The sequence below is a fragment of the Chrysochloris asiatica genome, unplaced genomic scaffold, assembly GCF_000296735.1.
Source record: "Chrysochloris asiatica unplaced genomic scaffold, ChrAsi1.0 scaffold00045, whole genome shotgun sequence".
Classification (NCBI taxonomy): Eukaryota; Metazoa; Chordata; class Mammalia; order Afrosoricida; family Chrysochloridae; genus Chrysochloris; species Chrysochloris asiatica.
The window spans coordinates 3,360,408-3,384,165 of NW_006408563.1; the positions used below are offsets into that span (position 1 = coordinate 3,360,408).

At 44.0% G+C, this 23,758-nt stretch overlaps 1 protein-coding gene across 7 annotated transcripts in view; it reads right to left on the minus strand.

The window, feature by feature from the left end:
* Window positions 1–23,758, minus strand: part of NRP2 (neuropilin 2) — a 146,900-nt gene that overhangs the window by 116,505 nt on the left and 6,637 nt on the right. For all 7 annotated transcript variants that reach the window (XM_006861949.1, XM_006861950.1, XM_006861951.1 and 4 more), the window contains one exon: window positions 13,656–13,833. In XM_006861949.1, the coding sequence (XP_006862011.1) occupies window positions 13,656–13,833 (178 nt within the window). The remainder of the gene's footprint in view (window positions 1–13,655; window positions 13,834–23,758) is intronic.

Here is a 23,758-nt window from a genome sequence, read left to right on the forward strand (position 1 = left end):
ACAGCTATACAGTCCTCAGCAATACACAGCTACACAGTCCTCAGCAATAAATAGCTATACAGTCCTCAGCAATACACAGCTACACAGTCCTCAGCAGTAAACAGCTATACAGTCCTCAGCACTAAACAGCTATACAGTCCTCAGCACTAAACAGCTATATAGTCCTCAGCAGTAAACAGCTACACAGTTCTCAGCAGTAAACAGCTATACAATCCTCAGCAGCCAACTGAAAAGGCACCTTGCCCGTAGTTTGGAATGATACCAGAGTAGGAAGACGGAAGAATGGCCCAGAGTTTATTTCCATTTGTGTTATTCCTTGGAGGCAGCAGCTGATCCAATAGCACCCAGATGACTGGGTGAATGTGAATCCCAGAAGTGCCAGAAATCTTAGGATTCAATTGTCCTAAGTTTCTCTGGGTCACTCAAGCTTTTGTGCCTCAGTTTGCATCACCTCATAAATGGGAGCAGGGCCCTCTATGTCTCAAAGGGCTGAATATAAAGTGCATAAAGCAACTGTTAGCACCAGAGGGAGAATCAAGACCTCCACTCTGCCCGGTGAATGGCTCCTTTCTGGACACGGGCTTCCTAACCCTGACTCCAGAGGGTCCCTGAGACAGCAAGTCATACCTTTCCCATTTGTCCAACAAACAGATGGAAGGAAGGCTGCTGGGAATGGAGGTGTACAGGCACTAGAGGCCAGTCTTTGTATCAGAAAAGTCCTTTTTCTTTTTCCAGGGATTTTGGCTCTCAGCCATTTTTCTATCTCTCTTTGCTGGCATCTAGTCTCCATTACAAGGAGCTCTGGTAGCTTAGTGGTTATGAGTTGGACTGCTAACCTCAAGGTCAGCAGTTCAAAACTACCAGTCGTTCCACAGGAGAAAGATGAGGCTTTCTGCTCCCGTAAAGATTTACAGCCTCGGAAACCCTGTACAGGGTTGTTATGAGTTGGAACCAACTCCACAGCGCACCACCAGCAGTCTCCATAATGAAATCCCGAAAACACAAAACTTGTCTGGAAAACATGCCATCAACAATCCAAGCAGGGGGCACTTTGAGGGTAGGTTGCAGGTGTGATGAGCCTAATTCTTAGGTTTCCTGCACTCAGAGCTTCAAGTTACAGAGCCTGCCACTCCTCTGCCAAAAGCACATTGTGGAAGTGATGGGCTTGCACTAATATCTTAAACAGGAAGGGGCTTCTGCCACGCCAGGGTGGAGATTCTGAATATAGCACTCAGAGACTAGTCACCTGGAATTGCTTCCGCCTCTCACGCCACCACTACCACCACTGTGCATTCTGAAAGTTCCATGGCTGTGCGCAGTGCAAAAGCAGCCCACTTACACGCAGCGTACAGGGAAGCACTCCCATCGCAGAAATGCCCCTTGGGTTCTGGAAGGGCTAGGTGGAGGTTTGTTAGGGGTGGAAACAGCAGATGTTTTGAAGTTTGGGGGTTCCTGGCTGGAGCTTCACAAGACCTTGGAGACGTAAGTCTAGTAAGGACACCAGCTTCTACGGGCACAAGAATCCGGTTGCAAGAAGTCTCCAGGCAAGATGGGTGCAGTGTGACTCAGACTTTCAAGAGGCCCTCTGTCTCACAGCCATAAGCAGGCTGTGTGCTGCTAGCTGGCTAAATGGCCACCATATTGCAGCAGCCAGCAGGGCCCTCCAGTATGGTGGGGAGCATCAGCGCTGGGGAGGATATGTGGGAACCCAGAAGGAGAAGGTAGGAAAGGGGTGGAGGGGACAAGAGAGTCTAGAAGTAGAAACTTCCAGAACAGTTGTCAGGCCCCTAACCTTCAACCCCAGTAGACAGCCCTTCATTGTTGTTAAGTGGCATCGAGTCAGTTCCGACCCATAACTACCCTGTATAGGGTTTCCAAGGAGCAGCTGGTGAACTTGAACCGCTGACCTTGCAGTTCAACTGGCATTGCAGTGTGGAGCATTAACCCACAGCGCCACACCAGATTCAGCCTTTTGGCTTAGACTAAATCCAGCTTTTGCTTATGCCTCAGTTCCCCAGCATGTAAGACCAAAAACAAAATAATAATACTACTTTTCTTATCCTCCTGCTACTCTCAAAGGGATGACACATACATAAATCACTTTGAACTTTCAGATGAAAGGTGCTCTATAAACCTGAGGTCTCATCAACGGTAATTGTTACGGTAATTATTTTAATGATAATAATGATGATAATGGAAGATGGGAGGGGTGTGGAGACAAAACCTCCTACCTGGAGACAAAGAAAAAAGTCTTGGGCTAAAACCTACATCACGACTTGTTTCTGCTCCAAACGTTCAACCATTTCTTTCACACTGCCAATTCCTGGGCTCAACTATTATTTACTCCTTTCCTTTCCAATAAAACAATGATTTGTTCCGCCGTTTTCCCTTGCACTGACTCTCTGGTGTAGCTAGCTCCCCCTGACAGCTCAGCCATGGGGTGTTTACATGTCTCGCTCACCCTCCAAGACTCTGGTTCAGCTCCATTGACACGAAAGGCAGGAGAATTCTCTCCTGTGAGGAATCAATTACTTCCGCTGACACCCTAGTACTAGCCCTCACCCTTCCAGATGGAGAGTGACGGTGGGGTGGGAGCAGGGAATCTGAAAGGTTTGGTTGAGGGACAGGGTGGGCAGAAGGGGGGGGTGACAGGGTGGCAGACAGAGACTATTGACTGAGAGTCAGGCCTTCAACTTTGTATTTCAAGACACAGAAAGCTATCTCTCTCCTTGACTGCCTTGCTGGAATCCGGAGATGACCACATGTGGCAGGAAGAGGCAAAGAAAGGAATAAAAAAGAGAAAAGGAAAAGAAAAGGCTTGTCAAAGATATCTAAAGAAACCAGAGATGACCCAAATACCCAAGCACTAGGACCACTTATGACAGCTCTTTGGCAGATTGACACAGGCCTAAGGAGGTAGCTTTGGTGAGGGGAGAAAGGTTGAATGAGATTGAAAAAAAATTGATTGCCTGTTTTTAAATCTCTGCTCTGCTATTACTATTTGTGCAATCTCTCTGGGCCTCAATTTCCACATCTGTAGAATGGGAATAATGGACCATGAGGTTGCTGGGGAAGTGAAACTTAAACATGGAATGTACTTAATGTGTCTCATGACACATGGAGTGATTACAATGAATGTTTGCTACTGGGTATCTGGAGGGTGCAAATGGTTAAGGCACTTGGCTGCTTCCTGGTTTGAGTCAACTCAGAGATACCTTGGAAGAAAGGTCTGACAATCTATTTCTGAAAAGAGATCAGCCAACCAAAGCCTGTAGAGCTTTCTACTATTCTACTATGATACACACTGGGCACCAGCTGTTCTAGTGGGTTCTATGGCCAGTAGTTGTCAACTGGTATTATTGTCTGACAGTTCCTGCAAACCATCTACAAACATAGTTGAATCTCTAATGGAGAACAACAGAAAGCTATACATAGACTACCAAGATGCTTGCTACAAAGCTGGGGGAGAAGGGCATAAAACATCATGTAGATTTCCCTTTATCATGTGGGGTCCTTAGTTGTCCTCTGAAACCTAAGGCCTCAACTTACATATTCTCTTTCTTCCTCTTTTTCTGTTTACATTTTATTTTGACCTAGCTAAGATTTTTCAGATAATTTCCTTCTAGGAAAAAAAAAATTTTGATTATGTAAATGAAATACAACCATCTCCTTTGCAATCAACTGAGATGAGTTGTGAGCCCTAGGACCCGTTATGAAGGATGATTATGGAAACTCTCTTCTAGAAGGAAAGACAAGGGCAGCTAATATATGTATGTGTGTGTGTATTTCCCTGAGATGATTTATCTAGGCAGAAGTAGAAGAATGGAATTAAATGATCTCTTGAGTCTCTCTCACTCCAAAGATTTTACATCCCCCTGCCACTGAAAAGGGGAGGGGTAACCCCCAAGAGAATGAATTTTCTTTTTCTATAGGACTCATGACTACAGAAAAACATACACACCCCTTTTTAGAACAATCTAATTTCTTTACTTGGTTTATTTCCCTTCTCATTTTGATCCCTTCCACACCTGGCGCTCCCACTGAATTTCTTAAGACAGACTCTCACCCAATGTAATTAGATGGGAGAATTACACGGAATTACATGGGGTGAGATGCCGGCCCTCTGGGATCACCGGTTCAGAGAAGGTGCCAGGGTTGAAAGGTAGAATAAGTGGGATTGTGTATTCTAAAATCTCAAATGATTTTCTCAGACTGAAGATAAAATGTATTGCTAGAAGGATTTACACTGTAAAGCTTGCATTTGGACAACGGTGAGAACAGCATTGGGGTATTTAAAAACAAACTGCCCCAGACAGTCATTGTCTTTAACATGCTTTAACTGCTCTTTAACCTTGGTGGAAGGCGGAGAACCATCTGTGGCTGTTTCCCCCACTTTTTAGGCAAGCTGAAGTTGCTTGGAGTCCTTGATCAAGGTTGGTGAGCCTGGTCAGCTGCCAGCTGAGCACTCGTTAGCAGGCCCATTTCCATTGATTGCACCATGTACCTGGAAGTGGATCTGCTTCTGTCGTTAGAACGGTTGTTGCAACACAGAAAAGGATTACTGCTCATGAGTTCCTTAGGGGAATCAGAATATGTCTGTGGTTTGGCAGGGAGGACATCTGTAATAATGTTACGAGTAATCAACCTGAGGGTCCCCCTGGGCTCTAGACACCTTAGCGAACCACAGAGAACTCTCTTTCAGCTTTGTTGAAATCCAAAGACTCCTGAGGACCCATACCGCCATTGGGCAATTTGGCCTCTGACCCTATCTTCACAGGAGAGAAACTAGTATTCAGGGAGAGTTCTGTGTAGGAGTGTAAATTGAGGACAGGAGTTCAATCCAAAGTGTTACTTGGACTTCCCTAGACCAAGCCCTACTGTCAGGCATTTCATGAGGGTTTCTGATCACAGGGTATGATACTACAGAGACCCTGGATAGGGAGGTGAGGGCAGTGGGGAGTCCCGATGATTGTCTCAGTCTTTCCTGCTTCCTGACCATAATGTTTCTCCGGAAGGGCAAGGTGGAAGTCGCCTGGCCGGGAGATACATTACATCACATTACTCAGGCATCTCTTCACTGGGAAGGCGGTTTGTATCAGCAAGCCGCAAGACAGCCTACTTACATTACACACACACACACACACACACAAAATACCTGTTGGTGTGGAGTTGATACTGACTAGAAATTCCAAGGCTGTTAATCTTTATGGAAGCAAACGGCTTCATCTTGCTCCCACAGAGAGGCTGGTAGGTTGGAACTGCCGACTTCTCAGTTAGCACGTGAATGCTTACTTACTGCACCAGTACGACTCGGTGGACAAGACTCATTGGAAAGGAAACTGAGTCCAGTCACGTTTACTTATTGTGGTTCCTGAAGGTGTCAAACTCTCTCCCTTTGTTAGCTTTCACACACTCCCCTTTGCCTGGGTCATTTCAGGCATTGCCTCCTCCAGGGAGTCTCCCCTGATCTCCCTAATCTAAGTGGGGTCCCCATGTTGTGGGCTGACATTATTATATGCCCATATCCTGTCCCTGAGACTGGAGGAGGAAAGAGCTCAGGTAGAAAAGGAGGGTACCCTTGTTATAAAGCCCTTCCCTATTACTTCCAAGGTGGGACTCTGGGCCAGTTGTTTAACTTCCTTGAGCCCAAGTTTCTTTGTGTGTAACATGGAAAGAGTACTGGTGAGTTCACAAGTTTTGTTTGTGAGGATTGAATGAGACAACAGATGTACAGGGCACAGTGTCCAGCTCACACATAGGTGGTGCTCCAGATGTGGTCATTTTATTACCTACTAACCATTGTTTAAGGAGCTCTGGTAGCGCAGTGGTTACAAATCGGGCTTCGAACCTTAAGGTCAGCAGTTCGAAACTACCAGCTGCCCCGTGGAAGAAAGATGAGGCTTTCTGCTCCCGTAAAGATTTACAGCCTCAGAAACCCTGTACAGGGTCGCTATGGGTCAGAACCGACTCGACGGCACTTAACAACAACAACCATCATTTAAGGAGCTCTGGTAGCATAGTGGTTACGAATCAGGCTGCTAATCTCATGGTCAGCAGTTCGAAACTACCAGCTGTTACGCGGGAGAAAGATGAGGCTTTCTGCTCCCATAAACATTTACAGCCTCGGAAAACCTGTACAGGGTCACTCTGAGTCAGAACTGACTCCACAGCACATAACAACAACAACCATTGTTTTCCTTTTCTCCTGTCTCCCACCCCCATCCCCTGACTCTAAGCTCCATGAAGACAGAGGTTTTAACGAATCAGCCCTGATGGCAGTGGGTTAAGCATTGGGCTGTTAACGGAAAGGCCAGAAGTTCAAACCCACCAGCTACTCCATGGGAAAAAGATGCAGCTGCTTGCTTCCGTAAAGATGAACAGTCTTGAAACCCAAAGGAGCAGCTCTGTTCTGCCTTATAGGGTTGCTATGAGGTAGAATCAACTTGATGGCAATAGGGTTTTGGGGGGGTATTCCCAATGTGATAGGCTCTTGGTAGATTTTTTTTTAACTGTTTTACTGTGACTTATGTGATAGTTTACATGAGAGAATATTAGTTTTACATTCATCCTATCATATATCATTTCATTGCCATGGTTACAATCCCCTCCATGCATCATCAACCAACCAAAGGGTATACACTACAAGCCTGCCCATCCCCCTCCACCCCCACCCCGGTTGTCAGCACACAGCCCCTCTCCCTCTCTGGGTCTAGAGTTGCCAGCCACCACTCCATCTCTCCACATCATCGTCTCTGCCTCCATCTCTGGTGTCACTGCTTCTCTGAGTAGGGCCCCACACTCTGCTCTTCTCCCTTGATGGTCCCAGGGACCTCTGTTCCTGGACTGCAAAGTCAACCACTCCCCTCCTTTTGCTACAAAACATCTACCTTTACATTTCCAACCCTCACAATCAGTCCTGATAACGATTATTCACTATTTTATCACAAGAGACCTATCTCCATCTCCTTTTATTAGCCCCGCCCAGACAGATTGGCTATTACTCAGTGGAGATTCTACCTTCCTTCACACCCTCTGGATCTAGGCTTCCTCTTGAAAGCTTGTAAGCCAGTCACTTCTTGCTTTTGTAGCCCCCATTTTGTGTAGTCTTGGTAGATATTTAATGACTATTTCTTGATGAGTAAATGAATGATCTGTTGGCATTTTATTGATGAGAGACCCAAGTCACTGACAGGTTAGTGACTTCCACAGCTGAGATCCTGCCCTCATTGTGTTAGATCATGAGATGGATAAATAGGGAAGACAGACCTGTCTGCCTTCTAATGTAGTTCATACCATGCTGACCTATGTCCTAGTGTCTCACCTGTATACACCTGCTCAGCACCCACTAGGACGAGGTGCTCTAGGGACACACAAATGGAACGTGGGGCTCTGCCCTTGGAGAAAAGCCACTGCCATCAAGTCAGTGCTGGCTCATCGTGACCTCCTGTATGTCACAGTAGAATTGGGCTTTCAATGGCTCATTTTTCAAAAGTGGATCAGTAGGACTTTCTTCTGGGGTAGACTTTAACCTCCAAGTTTTTGGTTAGCAGCCAAGGGTACAAAATATTTACCCCACACAGGGACTCCTGGCTTACTGAAACAAACTCAAAATGATAGCCTTGAACTGCATTCACTTGGAACAAAAGTTTCGAGCCCAGAACCCAAACTTCCCAAGAGGCAGGAAGTCCTCCTAAAGCAAAACTGATAAACACAATGAAGCAGTAAAATGAGTCAGAAGACAACGCTTTCTGGAGTCAGGCGTACTGACAACAGGAAGTGATGGCAAACGTATTTACAGGAAAAAGAAAATTCCAAACTTCTCTATAACAAAGTGCATAAATGATAACAGTTGCTAATTTATTGTCCATCCACCAGAAGCAGGGCACAACAATCTTGTAAAATAATTACTATCATCCTGTGTGGGTAGAATAAATACTGGATTGCTAACCAAAAGATTGGTGGTTCAAATTCACCACCTGCTCCTCAGAAACCCTGTACAGGGTCGCTATGAGTCAGAACCAACTCAAAGGCACTTGACAACAACAATAATAGTTGTGTGGATGAAGAAATGATCAAGAACATGTGGGTTTTCCTTAGTACTTCGTGTGCTTAAGAAAGAAGCACAGCTCATGGTTTAGAACGGATTAATCAGGAAACTTAAAAAAAGAACTTTGGGAACTTTAGAGGATATTTTAAAGTATCTGGAAATTTCACGTAGACGAAGCACCATTCTGTGACATATGGTGACTAGATATTGTTGTACAGTGTATAACACAAAAAAATCACTAGGGTTGCTTTCTTACAAGGATTTTAGATTCTGCAATGTTTACCTTCCTAGTGGCTTTTGCACACTGTTAAACATGTTTTTCAAGGTGGGGGATTGCAATGGAGTTGGCTCCAATTCATAAGGACCCTGTATAGGGTTCCTGAGGCTGTAAATCTTTACGGGAGCAGAAAGCCTCATCTTTCTCCCATAGAGCAGCTAGTAGATTTGAACTGTTGACCTTGCAATTATCAGCTCAACTTGTAACCCACTATGCTACTAGGGCACATTTGTTTTTCAAGGTATCCTGCTGGAAATGACCAATTCTTAAAAGAACCCAAATTCTTCATTTTGCTTTTACTTGATGAGACTGCTGGGGTGGTCTGGCATGTACACCTTGCTGAGGACTCGTGAATAAGTTGTGCATCATATGTTGGTCAGCATTTGTTTTTGTTAAACACATACAGTTTTAATTTCAGAAATGGAAAAAATACTCAACTTTGTGTGTTTCTAAAACCAGAACATTCAGACTGTGGGCTGATGACTCAAGCGACAGGCTGAAGCGGCAGCAGTCTCATCACCACCAAGGGGGACCAAGTGGCTTCTCCCTGTGTGTGTCCAGCCAGCCTTGAGACTGCCCTTTTGTCCCTCAGCCAAACGGCCTTGGCAGGGACCCAGTGGCCTCAGATCCTGCCTGCAGCTGGAGAACAGTCTCCGGAGCTCCCTGTGGGCACTGGGGGCTGGGATCTTCACATGTGGCTGGAGGGAGGAGTCAGTGGAGGCTCACCAGAGATGGTGGCCCTGATTCAGGCAAAGCTGAGGCTGGTGAGTGAAAATTTCCAAGCAGACAGCAAGCTTGAACGGAACAGAATTAACAAATGGCCCTTAGAAAGAAATGGCAGTCTGGGGTTTATTCAGCAACAGCCTTCGCGACCTTTGGAATGTAGGCTTCAAGGTACAGAGAGTGAAGGGCTTAGGAGTCAATGCCCCAAACAGATCAGCTTTTCCTCCCAGGGCCCTGTTCCCAGGTCAGGAGGCCAACTTTGCTGCTAATCCTGCAGCTAAGAAGTGAGGAAAACCTGAGGGTAGGAATGCTGACCACTCTTCTTTCTCTGTGGCTGGAATGGCCCTTTTTTGGTCTGACTTCCTTACTCATTTCTCGTTTTTTGCTAGTATGTTCCTGCTGTGTTCTGTCATCAACAGGACGGTTTAGGCAATTTTCTTTTGAAAAGTATCCACCCTATGGACTTGGAGAGCCAAAATCCAATTTGAAACATGCCCCCGAAATGAAAGGAGAAAGGAGGCTCGTCTCTTCTGATAGTGTTTTGTAAACCCAGGAGCTCCCATGGAACAAAAATGAAGAGAAAGGGAGGGAGGGACCTAGGGAGGGCAGGAGGGAGAAAAAAGCAAGAACAAGACAGACCTTCCAGGACTTCCATTAGGTTAAATCATTCCTTTCATGAGCAAGTGAAACAAGGCCGTGGGAAGGAGAAGCCAATTTATTCAGATTGCACATGACCAGACAACAATGTTAAAAAATAATACTGTGAGGCGGGAGAAGTGGGAAGAACCAGACGTGTCTTTCTAAACATAAATATGAATAAGAAAGAAAGGAAGGAGGAGTGGACTAGAAGCTAGGGATCAGACGGGAAATAGAGGATGAGGTTAGGTCATGGAGGCCAAATCCCAACAGAGCCTTTCGGACAGCTGAGGCTTTAGAGGAAATGCACCCCAAAAATGATTTCTTTTCTCATCTTCCTGACCCTCTAGGTGCACACCAGAAGCATAGAAATGGGGTATTGAGAAGAAAACAGAAAGGTACTTACTAACAGTGGTTACCTCCAAGGTAACCTGCAATTCATCTACTCCAACCTCAGCAAGAGACACTTCTCTGTCCCTACTGCTGTCATAAAGGAGCCTTGGTAACATAGTGGTTAGGAATCGGGCTGCGAACCTCAAGATCAGCAGTTGGAAACTACCAGCTGTTCTGCGGGAGAAAGATGAGGCTTTCTGCTCCCGTAAAGATTTATGGCCTCGGAAATCCTGTACAGGGTCGCTATGAGTTGGAACCGACTCCATGGCACATCACACCACCACCACCACTGCTGTCAGAGGCTTGAGAGGGCTGAGGCATGTGAAGGGAAAGCTTACCTTCCAGCCCAAAGCAGGCCAGGAGCATGTTTTTCTGGCTTTAAAAACTTTTCAACATGTTTTAAACCAGATTCAACTAGCTCCTGAAGTTCCCTTCTGAAAATTGTGCCTCCCTCCTCAGCCATGATGAATATACATGAGATGACCTCTTAGCGATATGGGAGATTTGCTGGCATAAGCATAACAGAATTTGGCCCTCCTCCGAAAGAGGTGCTTAGTCAAATTTCTCTGAACTCAGCCCCAAGCTCTCTGTACATTAGATTTCAGTGTCTGCCAACCCTGCAGCCCAGCCAGAGGAAACACGACCAAAAACACCTTCTAAAGAAGCTCTTCAAACAGGAATACTTGGTAAAATTCACCATCAGGGACTTGGAAGCCTGCAGATGCTGGGCAAATGTATTTAATGTGTGCATTTCACTGAGACAAAGAGGAACTGAAGAGTTACCCTATGTCATCCACTGGGTCAAGAGTGGATCTGGGATTAGAAACTTCATCTTGTGACTCTTAGTCACATGAGGCACCCATTGGGGGGGGAAAAAAAAAACCTTTGGTTTTCAACAAAGACTACCTCTGGTTAGGAGAAACCCATTGTGTCGGTGCTAAGTAGTCCTAGGAGGATAATAATGCCATTGATTCACTGAGCCTCACAGTGTAACATTAGTTAAAGAGGGGGGCTTGTTTTCTCTACACGGCCCACTCTGAAATAAGGGCTAGGGGTTTCGCTGCTCCTTGGGCCTTTCTCACCAGCAGGCCCCCTTTTTGGATTTTCAGTAATGCCACTGCCTTGGTTACAAGGAGTGCTCAAACTACCAATCAGATGAGAACAAGGAACACCTATTGGAGCTGTGGCACCATGTAGGTGCTTGTTTGGAGCAAAGCATGGTTGTTGGCACATTCTTTTTGCACAGAAAGCTCTTGCTTTTGTTTCAATGAGGAATGACTTTAAGAATATGGCCACTAGACAGATAAAATCCAATAACAAAAACCATAATTTTTGGGTTGACCCCCAACTCATACAGAATAGAATAGAATACAACTGTGCTCCATGTGGTTTTCAGTGGCTAATTTTTCAGCAGTAGATCACCACAGTTTTTTTCCCAGGTGTCTCAAGGTGGGATGTCTAACCTTCATTTAGCAGCCCAGTGTATTAACCATTGGTTGTTGTTGTTAGTGTCGTTGAGTCAGTTCCGACTCATAGCGACCCTGTATAGGGTTTCTGAGGAATGGTTGGTGGGCTTAAAACGCTGACCTTGTAATTATCAGTCCAGCGCTTATCCTACAGCACCACACCAGGACTCCAAATATTACATTGCTGTTGTTGTTAAGTGTCGTCTAGTCGGTTCTGACCCACAGCAACCCTGTATAGGGTTTCTGAGGAGCGGCTGGTGAGCTTGAACCACCAACCTTGCAGTTCAAACTGACTTTGCAGTCCAGCACATTAACCCACAGAGCCACACCCGGACTCTAAACAGCACATAGGGCATCCATATTCTTGACATTTCCACACTGCCTGCTCGTCTGCTAAAGCAGCATTTCTAAAGCACTCAACATCCCAATGCCCACTTGGTATTTCCTAAGTCACATATGTCCTGTAAAAGAACTTGTAAGACCAGCTGAGTCATCTCAGGTAACTTACTTAAGTTCTCTGTTTCAGTTCTCACCTGTAAAACAGAGGTAGTAATGGCACCAGCCTCCCAGGTCCGCTGTGAGAATTGAATGGATTGATATTTGCAAAGCAATTAAAACAGTGTTTGTTAAATAAATCCATCAGACCAGCTTTGGGACTCTAATCTGTGCAGTACGGACGGATATCAAGAATCAGTCTGAATCTTTGACTGGCTAATGTAGACCGAGATGTTTGATCCTCTCTTTCTATATGGAAACAAGCCACCTCTTTGTAAAATAACAGCCTGAACCTCCTAGACTGGAAGTAAAGGAAGTCTCTACTTGGGATCTAGCTACTATTTTATAAACAAAGCTGGAGGGGTTCCTATATGCAGCAGTAACCGCAGCAATGGAATATGGGGAGGTCTTCAATGGAAAGTAAATTCTAAAGTCAAGAAATGGGGTTGTGAAGTCCACCTTTCTGCTACCACATGGGAATCTCCCTCCAGCCCCAGACTTCACAGATAGGGTGTATCATAGATGAAATTGTGTCTGCTTGGCAGGGCCATGATTGTCAGCGAGTTGGCAGTGATGAAATGATGTAATCATTCCCCACGATGCTATATGATGTGATCAGCCAAGCGATTGTAAGGGAACCAGGGTGGGTTACAATATTTCTCATTCAAGCCACAGTCCTGACCTCAGGAAAGGGGAGTTCCCTGGAGTGTGGTCTGCATCATCTTTTATCTTACAAAAGATACATGGAGAGAGAAGTGGGCAAAAAAAAAAAAAAAGGGTGGGGGAGACCATTAAGGAGTCCTGGTATAGCACCATGGGATGAGGCACTGGACCACAAGGTCAGTTTATAAACACAAAGTTGGTGGTTGAAATTCCCCAGCTGCTCCTTGGAAACCCAATGCAGGGTTGCAATGAGTCAGAATCAACTCAATGGCGCTTAACAACAACTACCACTATGAAAGAAAATCCAGGAACAAACAACGTGTCCTTTGGATTCAGAGCCCCCATACTAAGAGTCTCTTAGACCCAGGGGAAGATCGACGCCAAGACACATGGAGATCTCCAAGAAGACCAGACCCAGAGATGTTGAAAGTAGACAAAGACCTTCCCCTAGAGCTGAACTGAGCTTCTAGCTCCCTAAATTGTCAAAGAATACATTTCTGTTTGTTAAAGCCATCCGCTTGCGATGCTTCTGTCATAGCGACACTAGATAACTAAGACAGAGTGTTCCAGCCAAGAAGGTGGTCACTGCATGGTGCAAATGGTTAACACGCTGGACGGCTAAGGTAAACACTGGAAGTTCTAGTTCACTGGAAAGTGCCTCCGAAGAATAGGCTGACAATCTGCTTCTAAAAATCCTATACAGCACAGTTCTATTCTGACACAAATGGGGTTGCTATGAGCTGGAACTGACTCGAGGGCAAATGGTTATCAAGCGAGGGCTCATTTCACCTTGAAAAAGAAAGTCATGTGGATGTTCCCCCCTGCCCCGGGACCAGGATGTACCATTGATTAGAGTTGTCCCCTGACATTAGACGGCAGAGAAGCAGGAGTGTAGGGGAGGACAGGTGGGTAGTGTTACTCTCGTAGATATGACAGTGATTGGGATAGTGCTTACTTGCAGTCATGCTTCTCGATTTCAAAGTGAGGGTTGAAGTTGAGGACAATCTTCTGGTTGGGTTCAGGGGCATAAACAATCCATTCGCAGTTCTGATGGGAGGGATAGTCCTGGGGGTAGCCTGGGGAAGTGATGTAGCCAGCATCCTTGGAATTCAAACGACCTCCACAGGGTGGGTCTGAAAGAGAAAGCAAACAACCCAAGAACTTCAAATATGTTACAGCTTTACCCCCCTTCTCTTGTTTCTCTTCTCTACCAGTGGCTGATTAAAACTAACTAGTTTACAGACCTTTTAAGGCAGTCCACAAGGCTAACCTATTTATTCATTGGAAGGGATTATTTCAACTCATCTCCCGGTCAGGTCACCAGCCCTAACACACAATACACACTCACTCACTCTTCAAATGAAAATGTTTCCAAAAAAAAAAATGGTCATAAATAATCCCAATTACATGGTCGGAGATTAGAAAAACAAGACGGTTGCAGACTTAACATACTTCCCTGACTTTTCCTGTCTTCTCTCTTTGGCCCATCTTCCTTCCTTTATTCAAACCTTTCATCTCTAGCTGTAGCTCATAAATCCTTTCTTTGACTTGCTATCTCCTAGGCCAGCCCAGGCAGTTAGTGGTCCAGGCTCCCGGAACTGACAATAGTGGTTTTGTGGTGCCGACCCACAAGCGAGCCTGTTAACAATTACATGTGATGTGCAGGAAGCATTTTCAGCTTTGGACCAGAACAGGCCCTAGAGGGTGATTTTCAGTCTTCTTCTTTTTTTTTTTTTAAGAAAGAAAAAGCAAAATCTCCAAACATTTAATTTTTCATAAACCACAAATTCGATTTATTATTTCATTATACACTGACTGGAAAAATCTGCAATGGAGAATCCACCGGCTCCAACCTCAGTGTTTCGACAATGGTGCTTTTGTGCTGCATGGACTCCTACATTATTTCCTTGTTCTTCTGTTCCCTGGTCACCACCATCAGAGTGTGCTACTGCTGCTGTTTTATCGTGCTGTCCCAGCCCTTTGCCAGGGCTGCGGGGGAGTAGCCGACTCTCCCCTTTCCAGCAGTACCTGGCTGGAGGTTAGCAGCATCATGTGAGCCAGGAGGGAAGGGGGCCATCTTCAAAGGCCACAGAGGTGAGTGATGACATTTGAAAAATCTCATATATTGGGGCGTCAAGTTTTGTAGTTCCCAGGAGGGATTCTTGGGAAGAGGGGGTTTTACTTAATGCCACAACACATCAGAAGACAGGCATAGAAGCCGCTTGGAGACCTTCCTGAGATGCGTGCCTTTCCTAGCATCAATCACGATTTAATATCGCCATCTGCATGGAGCAGCGTGGGCCTGTGAATTATGTATTACGGCTCAGCAGCTACCCTCCAGGACGGGGTCTTTCTCCTGTGTTCCCTCTTTGAGGCAAAGGGTCATGCATTTTTAACTCTACAGGTGCACTTGACTATTCCCCGTGTCTGTTGGCATTACTGTCTTCCAGCCCTCTGCTTTAGATTACCACTTGACAGGCTTTAAATGCATAAAAGATGGGCAGGCTGCACAATGGTGCTTGGGACACACAACTCCTCACCAGTAGTCTTTTAGGCTTCGTGCCTTCAAGAGCTCAAACTGTGTAGGGCTGAACTGCCAGATTCGAATGGATTCAGGTTCCATTTCCTACTGGGTGGAAAACAAAAACAGACCATTTCTTCTGGCTAGTGGAGGCTACATCTTCCTCCAGCTACTGACCATGCCCCCTTCCCAGTCCTGGAGGACAATGAGTCCACCCCTCACACCCAGACACCGAGGAGGCCAACCTTGAGGCCAGGCACAGCCAGCCCCATAGACTTTCCAGGTGCAGGACCACTCACCCACGCTGGCCACCCTCGTGGCCCATTGCTTACAGCCACGACCAGAGTCCTTCTACTCTGTGACTCATGAAGTTACCATGAGTTACAAGTGCCTGGACAGTGGTGGCTTTGGTTGCCTGTCTTTGAGCTCCTTTGCCAGTTGTTTTGCAGAAAACCACAGCCCATAATATAACTGCAGCCGCAACTCACTCCAAACCATCTTTTCTGACTTGGAATTCATCAGAAGAAAACTGAGCTGTGACCTCATGATTTCCACATCATCCATACTTCTTTCTCCTTCTCCCCAAATTTCTCTTGAACTAAAGTTTCACCCCTAAAATTCCCTATACCCTTGGTTTAAGTTTTTAGTCATCTGATCAAGCAATGATCTAGTGGCTGTCAGCAATGAAGACAGAAAACTTCCTCATAGAAAAGTTAATGTTTCTCATTCACATGGGAATTGATCACTTCCCACTTAATATTTATAATTATATATATATATAGCCCATAGCAGATAATCTGCATTTTCTCTGTTATATATATATATATATATATATACAATTTATTTTTTTATTATTTTTTTTTACCAAGGGAAAAATAGAATAACCCATTTCTCTTTTTTGCCTTGTATCTGAAGAAAATCAAGGCATTTATTAAAAGATCTGAGAATTCATAAAAACATCTGCTCTGGTTGCCTGTGATTAACCTTTTCACCACCCAAACATTTATATACTCACATTCTTATTTGGATCTCACTCACACTGAAAAACACACACAAACACAGATATTGAACATGCATCAATTACATATACATATTAGTAATTCACACTTTCGTTCTATACATACTTTCACGCCCTGTCACCAAATATCACACATCATTGCCACAGACACACATCCACAAAGACAAATACTAGCATTTCTAATTTCCTTAGATGAATTCTTAAAATATTTTAGTAAAAATTATACAGAAAACACACTTATTCCTTCTATTACGCCTCTTGATAACTGATCTTTTAGTTCCAGTTTTGGGGGTTCTTCTTTTCTTAAAACAGATATATATATATATACTCCCAAGTGAAATCAGCTAGAATTTCTTCTGAAGAGCCATACCAAGCATTACCTTGGGGGGCCTTCAATGCGTTCCCAAACAAGTCACAAATACTATCTGCCTTCTTTCAGAAGAGTCAAGCAGAACCAAAGGAGAGTTGAACTCAAGGGCAAAGCCCTGAAGGCCAGTCTTCACCTATATAGGGGAAGTTGACCCTGTGGAGTTTGAGCTACTGAGCCTGTTTGGTGAGTTGACAAGGGCTTTCATTCTCCAGCTATTTCATGAGTACCCTTCACCTGGGGCAAATTCATCACCCAAAGAAAAGTAGCCGAGTCCAGGCTTGGACTGTTCAAGGCAGGTTTCGCTCACATCAAGGAGAGAAACCTACAGGATGAGCCAGGTCAACCCAGTCAAAGACCCGAGGCTTAAGGATGAAAGGATTAAAAGTGACACTTCTAGATGTAATTTGAAAGAAAGAGAACTATAAATTACAATGTGTAAGAAAATCCAACAATGTTCTGATTTTTTCCCCCTCAGAATGACTTCTTAGGTGCTTTTATTTGAAATATAAATGTCAAAATGTTTTAAAACTCTCTCTTCTTTCATTGTTTTAAAGTTTTCTTTCAGGTGCCTTGCTTTTCGGTGGCACCATCTGCTGTTGCCTGAGGGGGAGCCTGGCTCCAGATCAGGTATGGAATTGTGTATCTATCCATTTACAATTCTAAGTTACTTGGCCAGCTCCCGAAGGGGTTCATATTCATATTTGGAGTTCATATTCGCAAAGAATCTAATTGAAGAAAAGTAACTAGTTCTTTGGTAATTAGATAAGTAGCACAAAGGGTTAAGCATTTGACTATCAGTAAAAATGTTCTCGGTTTGAACCTATCCAGTAGATTCACCAGACCGCAAGGTCATTATTAACCGCCAGGTCGGTGGTTCAAACGCACCAGCCGCTCTTTGGAAACCCTACACAATATGAGTCGGAACTGATTTGATGACTTTAACAACAACAGCAACAAGTGCCTTGGAAGACATGCCTGGTGATCTGCTTCTAAAAGGTCACGGTCTTAAAAACCCTAGGGAGCAGTTCTACTCAGCACACACAGGGTTCCTACGAGTCAAGTCGACTCCAAACCGAGGAAACCCACAAGTGGAAAGAAGTGTGCTCCATAGAGTTTTCAAAGAATGTTTTTCCTTTTCCCAGAAATAGATCACCGAGGCTTTCTTCCAAGGTATCTCTGGTTGGACTCAAACCACCAACCTTTTCTAGATGACACCAGCTTGTTGGCAGCCAGGACTGAAGAAACACAATCAGATAAGCTGGTGAGCTGAACTGAAGGAACATGCCCATGGCAAAAGCTGGGGACCTTGAAACTGGCTGCCTGTGGGGTAGTCAGTCAAGCTGTTATCAGAGGGTGGATCATGGGTAATGGGAGGAGACCACATTAGCAAGAAGAAGGGAAGAAGCCTGGGGATCCTTCACTCAGAGTCTCAGTTTCCACAAGTGTAAAAGGAAGAACCAACTAGTCAATAGCGCTCAGTTTTCTTTTTAGAGGTGGTACTTCTTTTGGTTTGGTTTTGTGTTCTCTTCTAAGAACCCCAAGGTTCAAAGCAGATAAAAGTGGACCTCTTCTTGGGTGCTGTGAGGGAGGGTAGTGGGGTTCAGTCCTCCCAATCCCTCCTTTTATCTCCAGGGGTTTTCTTTGCTAGAACATCTGAGGCTTCATGGAATACGACTTGAAGCCCACTGAACTAGCTCCCAATTCCCTTATTACTTACAGTCACATGGAAATGAGAACAAGGGAAAGGACTAGAAGACATTTATCTATTTCTTGAGCCCTGGCATAATGCTGTAGGATAAGCATTGTATTGTTAACCACAAGATGGACAGTTCAAATCCACCAACCGCTCTCGGAAACCCTATAAAAGGTCGCTATGAGTTGGAACCAACTTGACGGCATACAACAAGAACAAGCTGATTCTTATATGTACCTAAGGGCACTTGGAGGGGACAAGCATTTGGTCTCATTTTCCCTGAAAATAATATCCTTTATATACTTTATAATTTATCCTTTATCTACAGTATAATCCCATCCTGTCCCTAAGTCCACATCGCTGTTTTCATTTAATTCTTGGTAAACTCTTTCCCCACTTTAAAAGAGAGAAGGTTGTCATTTTGCCTTTAACTCACTCCAACAGGGCAGTTTACTGAGAATGTCATTGGTAGCAAGTACCAAGCAGTGGGTAAGTGATTAACCATCTCTGAGCCTTTGTTGTCTCATCTTTATGAGGTGAGAGGAGAGTGATTCTAAAAGTCAGCTCTGTTGTGGGACATTCCCAATTCCTATTCCTAGTGATCCAATAGGGTTTCCGAGTCTGTAGTCTTTACAGAAGCAGACTGCCATACATTTTGTTTGCGGAGTGGCTGGTGGGTTTAAACTGCCAGCCTTCAGCTGAGTGCTTAATCACTGTGTCTCCAGCGCTGCTTACATCAGTTCTACCTCTGAATAACGCAAAGCCTGTATAAGGAGGTGCAGAAGAAAGACTTGGCGATTTGCTTCCTTGAAGATTCCAGCCAAGAACACTTTATGGGGTAGTTCTATACCCTAACACAAGGGGTCACCATAAGTCAGAAATGATTGACAGCAACAGGTTTGTTTTATAGTAAAGTGAGGTAAAGATTGTATAACCCAAAGATTGAACCTGAAACTTAAAAGACTCTCCATTTTTCTAGACAACAAGACATTTGCTCCAAGTGCTACCCTCTGAGTCCTGGTGTGGCACCGTGGGTTAATGCACTAGACTGCAAAGCCATTTGAACTGCAAGGTTAGCAGTTCAAGCTCACCAGTCGCGCCTCGAAAACCCTATACAGGGTCGTTATAGGTTGGAACCGACTCGACGACACTTAACAACAACAACAAAGCTGAAATGAAACTTCAAGATTCGTTGCATGAACAAATCTGTCTTACATTATGGAGAGTCCAAATGTCTCTTTTAATCACATTAGCTCTACTGACGTGGGTTTCTTTCTTCAGCGAGTCTGTGGCTTTGTATTTATAAATATTATGGATGCACAGCTCTGTGTGATGCAGGAAAAGATGGACCAAAAAGACTTTCTTCAAATCCCTTGCCCAGATCTTCTAAGTCCTTTGCTCAGGGTTTTAACCAAATTTTGTTCACAAGCCCTTAAGAAGCTGCCTTTTAAGAGTTACTTCTGTGATCTGAGGCTGGATTTTGTTTTATTCAAAGTGACTTCAGCCTGTCACAAGACAGTCTCATAAAATCTGTATCTTGGCTTAAGCTGGGAAGAAATGAGCCAATCCATCAGCCCAGGAATGTGGCTGTTTGACCACTTCCTAAGGCAACTGGGAAGGGATGCAATCTATTCAATTTATGGGGCCAGTGGCAGTGAACGATGCACTCCTGAGGCACAGAAAATGGAAATCTCTGTGAACTTTTGCAGTGATAAAGTTCAGAATCTGAACAAAAGGACTGTCTGGGCAGGAGGCAGGCGGAAGGGAAGCAGAGGGTGGGAGAGCAAGCATGCAGATGAGCCTAAGTGCAGCACCATAAAAGAAGCCAGGGATGAAAGAAGCTCCCTTTTCCAAGGAAACACCTCTATGAAGTCTGAGGAAAGAATTGCAACTGGGTCTGAGGAAAAACAAAAACACAAATAATGCATACAAGCAAACCCACTGCAGTTGAGTTGATTCTGACTCTTGCGTTACAGAGTAGAACTGCTCCAAAGCGTTCTCTTGGCTATCCTCTTCACAGAAGCAGTTCACCAGGCCTTTCTTTCGCAGAGCAGCTGAGTGGATTCGAAACACCAACCTTTAGGTTAAGCAATTGATGGCAAACCACATACACCACCAGGACCCCTGAGTCTGGAAACAGAGCCTTTTAAAAGTCTCTTTCTCTCAATCTGGATTCTAAAAATGAACCCTCATGTAATCGTTAAAATGTAAGTTTGATGTGATTACCTCCCCTGACCTCGAATCATGCCACCTGTGGTAACCTTGTTATTTGTCATCTTATATCATAAACAAATGCAATTCCAATAGGGCAGCCAATATAATATCATTAGTTTGTATTTATGTCCTCTCTTTTCTAGTCCTCACTGCAAATGCAATTTTGATGCCATTGATGAGAGATCTGGGATTACAATTCCTGACCATTTCAAGAGACATTTGGGGAAGGAAATAAAAGAATAATTTTGAGGTTTCTCCAAAAAAAGGAGGGAAAAGAGGTAACACAATATTTTTTCATTTATTTTGATTAACTCAAGGTTTGTGTTGAAACATCAATGACTCCCCATTGGTTAACCACTGAAATCCAAACCCCTTTGTCTAGCAATTTGGGACTTGTAGCTAGCCCACGCTATTACTTCCAACCTTATTTACAACTTTTCTTCTCCACACATTCTAAACTACAGCTTCTCAGTCCTACTGAGAAATGGGAGAAAGACTGAACCTGAAAAAGTTTTAATTCCCTACTTTTCTAGACAACAAGACATGAAATCAAGGTGCTGCCCCTTCCTTTGCTTGTTGTTGTTGTTATTGTTGCTGTTAAGTACTGCTGAGTCAGTAGGTTCCGACTCACAGCAACCCTCTATAGGGTTTCTGAGGAGCGGCTGGTTTGAACTACCAACCTTGTAGTTCAAACTGACCTTGCAGTCCATTGGCTATCTCACAGTGCCTCACATGAACTAAAATTCCAAGGTTCTCTGGATGACTATGTCAGTCTTACATTATGTAAAGTTCAATGTCCTTTCCCTTGCCCTCACAATCCCCTTCTTGTGGGCTATTTTGCCCAGCTCTAAATACCATCCTCCCTCTCAATATCAGCTCAGATGTCACCTCCTCCATGCAGCACCCCCTGATTTCTCTTACCAGGAGCAATCATTTCCCTTCTCTGCATCTTAAATGCTGAGACTGAGCTCTTCTAAGAGATGGCTTTATCCATTCTATTGGACCCAAAGCAAATTTCTTTCTGATTCATCTTTGGCATATTTTATAGCATTAAATGCAGAGCTTTTCCGAAAATAAAGGTTAAACTAAATACATTTCAATGAATTTATAATTTTACAAAAAGTACAATTTAGATATCACAAATCCTAAGAAATCTGATTATAACTAGTTTTCTTTCTTGAACAACTACACTCCCTTTTCAGCTCACAGCTGTTATTAAACACAAATGCTTTCTAATATGAACAGAGAACTTAAATTCCTTGTCTGGGCTAATAATGCCTCATCACAGGTCAAGGTAGAGTTAATGGGAATTCTTTCTCCTAGGAAGAACCCTGGTGGTACAGTGCTTAAGTATTCAGCTGCTAACTGAAAAGTCAGCAGTTTGAACGCACTAGCCATTCCATGGGATAAAGGTAAGACAATCTTCTTCCTTAGAGACTTACAGTTGTCAGGGTAACTATGACTTGGGATCTATTGGACAGCAGTGGCTTTTGGGTTTGTCTGTCTTTTTTTTTTTTTTGGTTTATTTTTCTTGGGATGCACTAACCTTAGATAATATGACAAAGTTAAAAGGATTGTTGTTAAGTACATCTAGTTGGTTCCAACTCATAGCGACCCTGTATAGGGTTTCCAAGGAGTGGCTAGTGAGCTTGAACCACTAACCTTGAGGTTCAAACCGACCTTGAGGTCAAGTGTGTATCTTACAGCACCACAGGATACACACGTTTTAATTATGTATCTAAGGGTCTATTTAATTGATTTATCTAAGGGTTTTCTTTCTCCCTTATTTCAACCCCGAGCCCTCCCAAAGGCAAATTCTGAATATCTGTTATAGGTAGCACCTAGAAGATACAAACTATTATTTCATCATCAAACTATTTGCAGGCTCTAGACTTTCTCATGTTTGGTTTCAGATCACATCTCTCAACTCAATCCCTTCTTGTGTCCCTTCCCCTGGTCCCCAATATGCCTTTGGGGCACACCAGTTTTATTTTCCCTCTTTGTCAAAACAATTAATACTAGCATTTGGTCCAGTAATTTGCAATTCCCTTTATCTTCTTCATGGAAAGACTCACTGAAACATGGACCATTGATTATCATGGGATCTTTAAGAGCTATGAGCAGGTCTGATCAGGAGCACCATCCACTGGGCTGCAAGCTACCAGAGAGAGCTTTCTCTTTGTGATTCTCAGCACCCCTCCCCTCCCTTTTTTCTGGATTAGATCATGACTCTTTTATGAAGACCCAGAGGGAAATGGGATTATTAAGAGTCTTGCTGGGTAAAAGCTATTTTGTCTTTATGATGCCTTTTTTTGAGTTCAGCTGCTGAGGGGCCTTAATGCCAAAGCAGAAGTTATTACATATTCGGCAGCACACCTTAAACACAGTGTTCCCTGCCGAGCACACTTTCAGGGGTGAAGGATGGAAGGGGAGGAAAAGGAAAGGAAAGAAGAAAGATAGAGGCAAGGACACTGAAAGCAGTAGAATAAGGAGAGGAGGAAAATTACAAAGAGGAGATGTAAATCTAAGATGAGACTCCAGCAGAGAAGAGTCACTTCTGAAGAAGAGTGTGGGGAATGATCATCTGATGCTTATAAAACACAGACAAAGGTTTAGTAGGGTAAGAGCTGAGAATGAATAATTATTTATTCCCCCTGTCAAATCTCATAAAAATAACATACACTTACCACAATGGGTGTAGTGTGCTTTCTATGACCCTGAGATATAGTTAATCCCAATAAAGTTGTTTTAAAAATTAAGTGACTTCTGAATAGGCTCACCATGTAGCAAAAAGTGTTCTATGTAATCTGACATAGCACAATAACCTATCAGGTAAAATGATTATCACATATATCTGACAAACAAGGAAACTGAACCACAGAGAAATGTATGCTAATCACACAGAATCCTTGGATTCCAAAGCTGGCCAGTGGAGGAGCTGGACTTTAAATCCAAGAGGCTTGGCTTCAACATCTTAGGCTCTGGGAAATCCAGTGAGGATCCCCCTAAAAACTTCTCAGTGACTAACTTATTTCGTAGCATTTAGGGAAAAACATACTTGTTGCCTGGTTGAAAACTCCTTTTTCTCTCCCAGTGCCAGTAATCTCTGTGAACAATAAGAGATATGTCCAAGGCCCGGGTGTGAGCAGGTTGGAAACACTTAACACCTTCTCTGCTCCCGGTACACACAGGCACTCCTTGTCATCCTGGCTCTTTTTCCTGTGTTGTGGAAACCCAAGGGG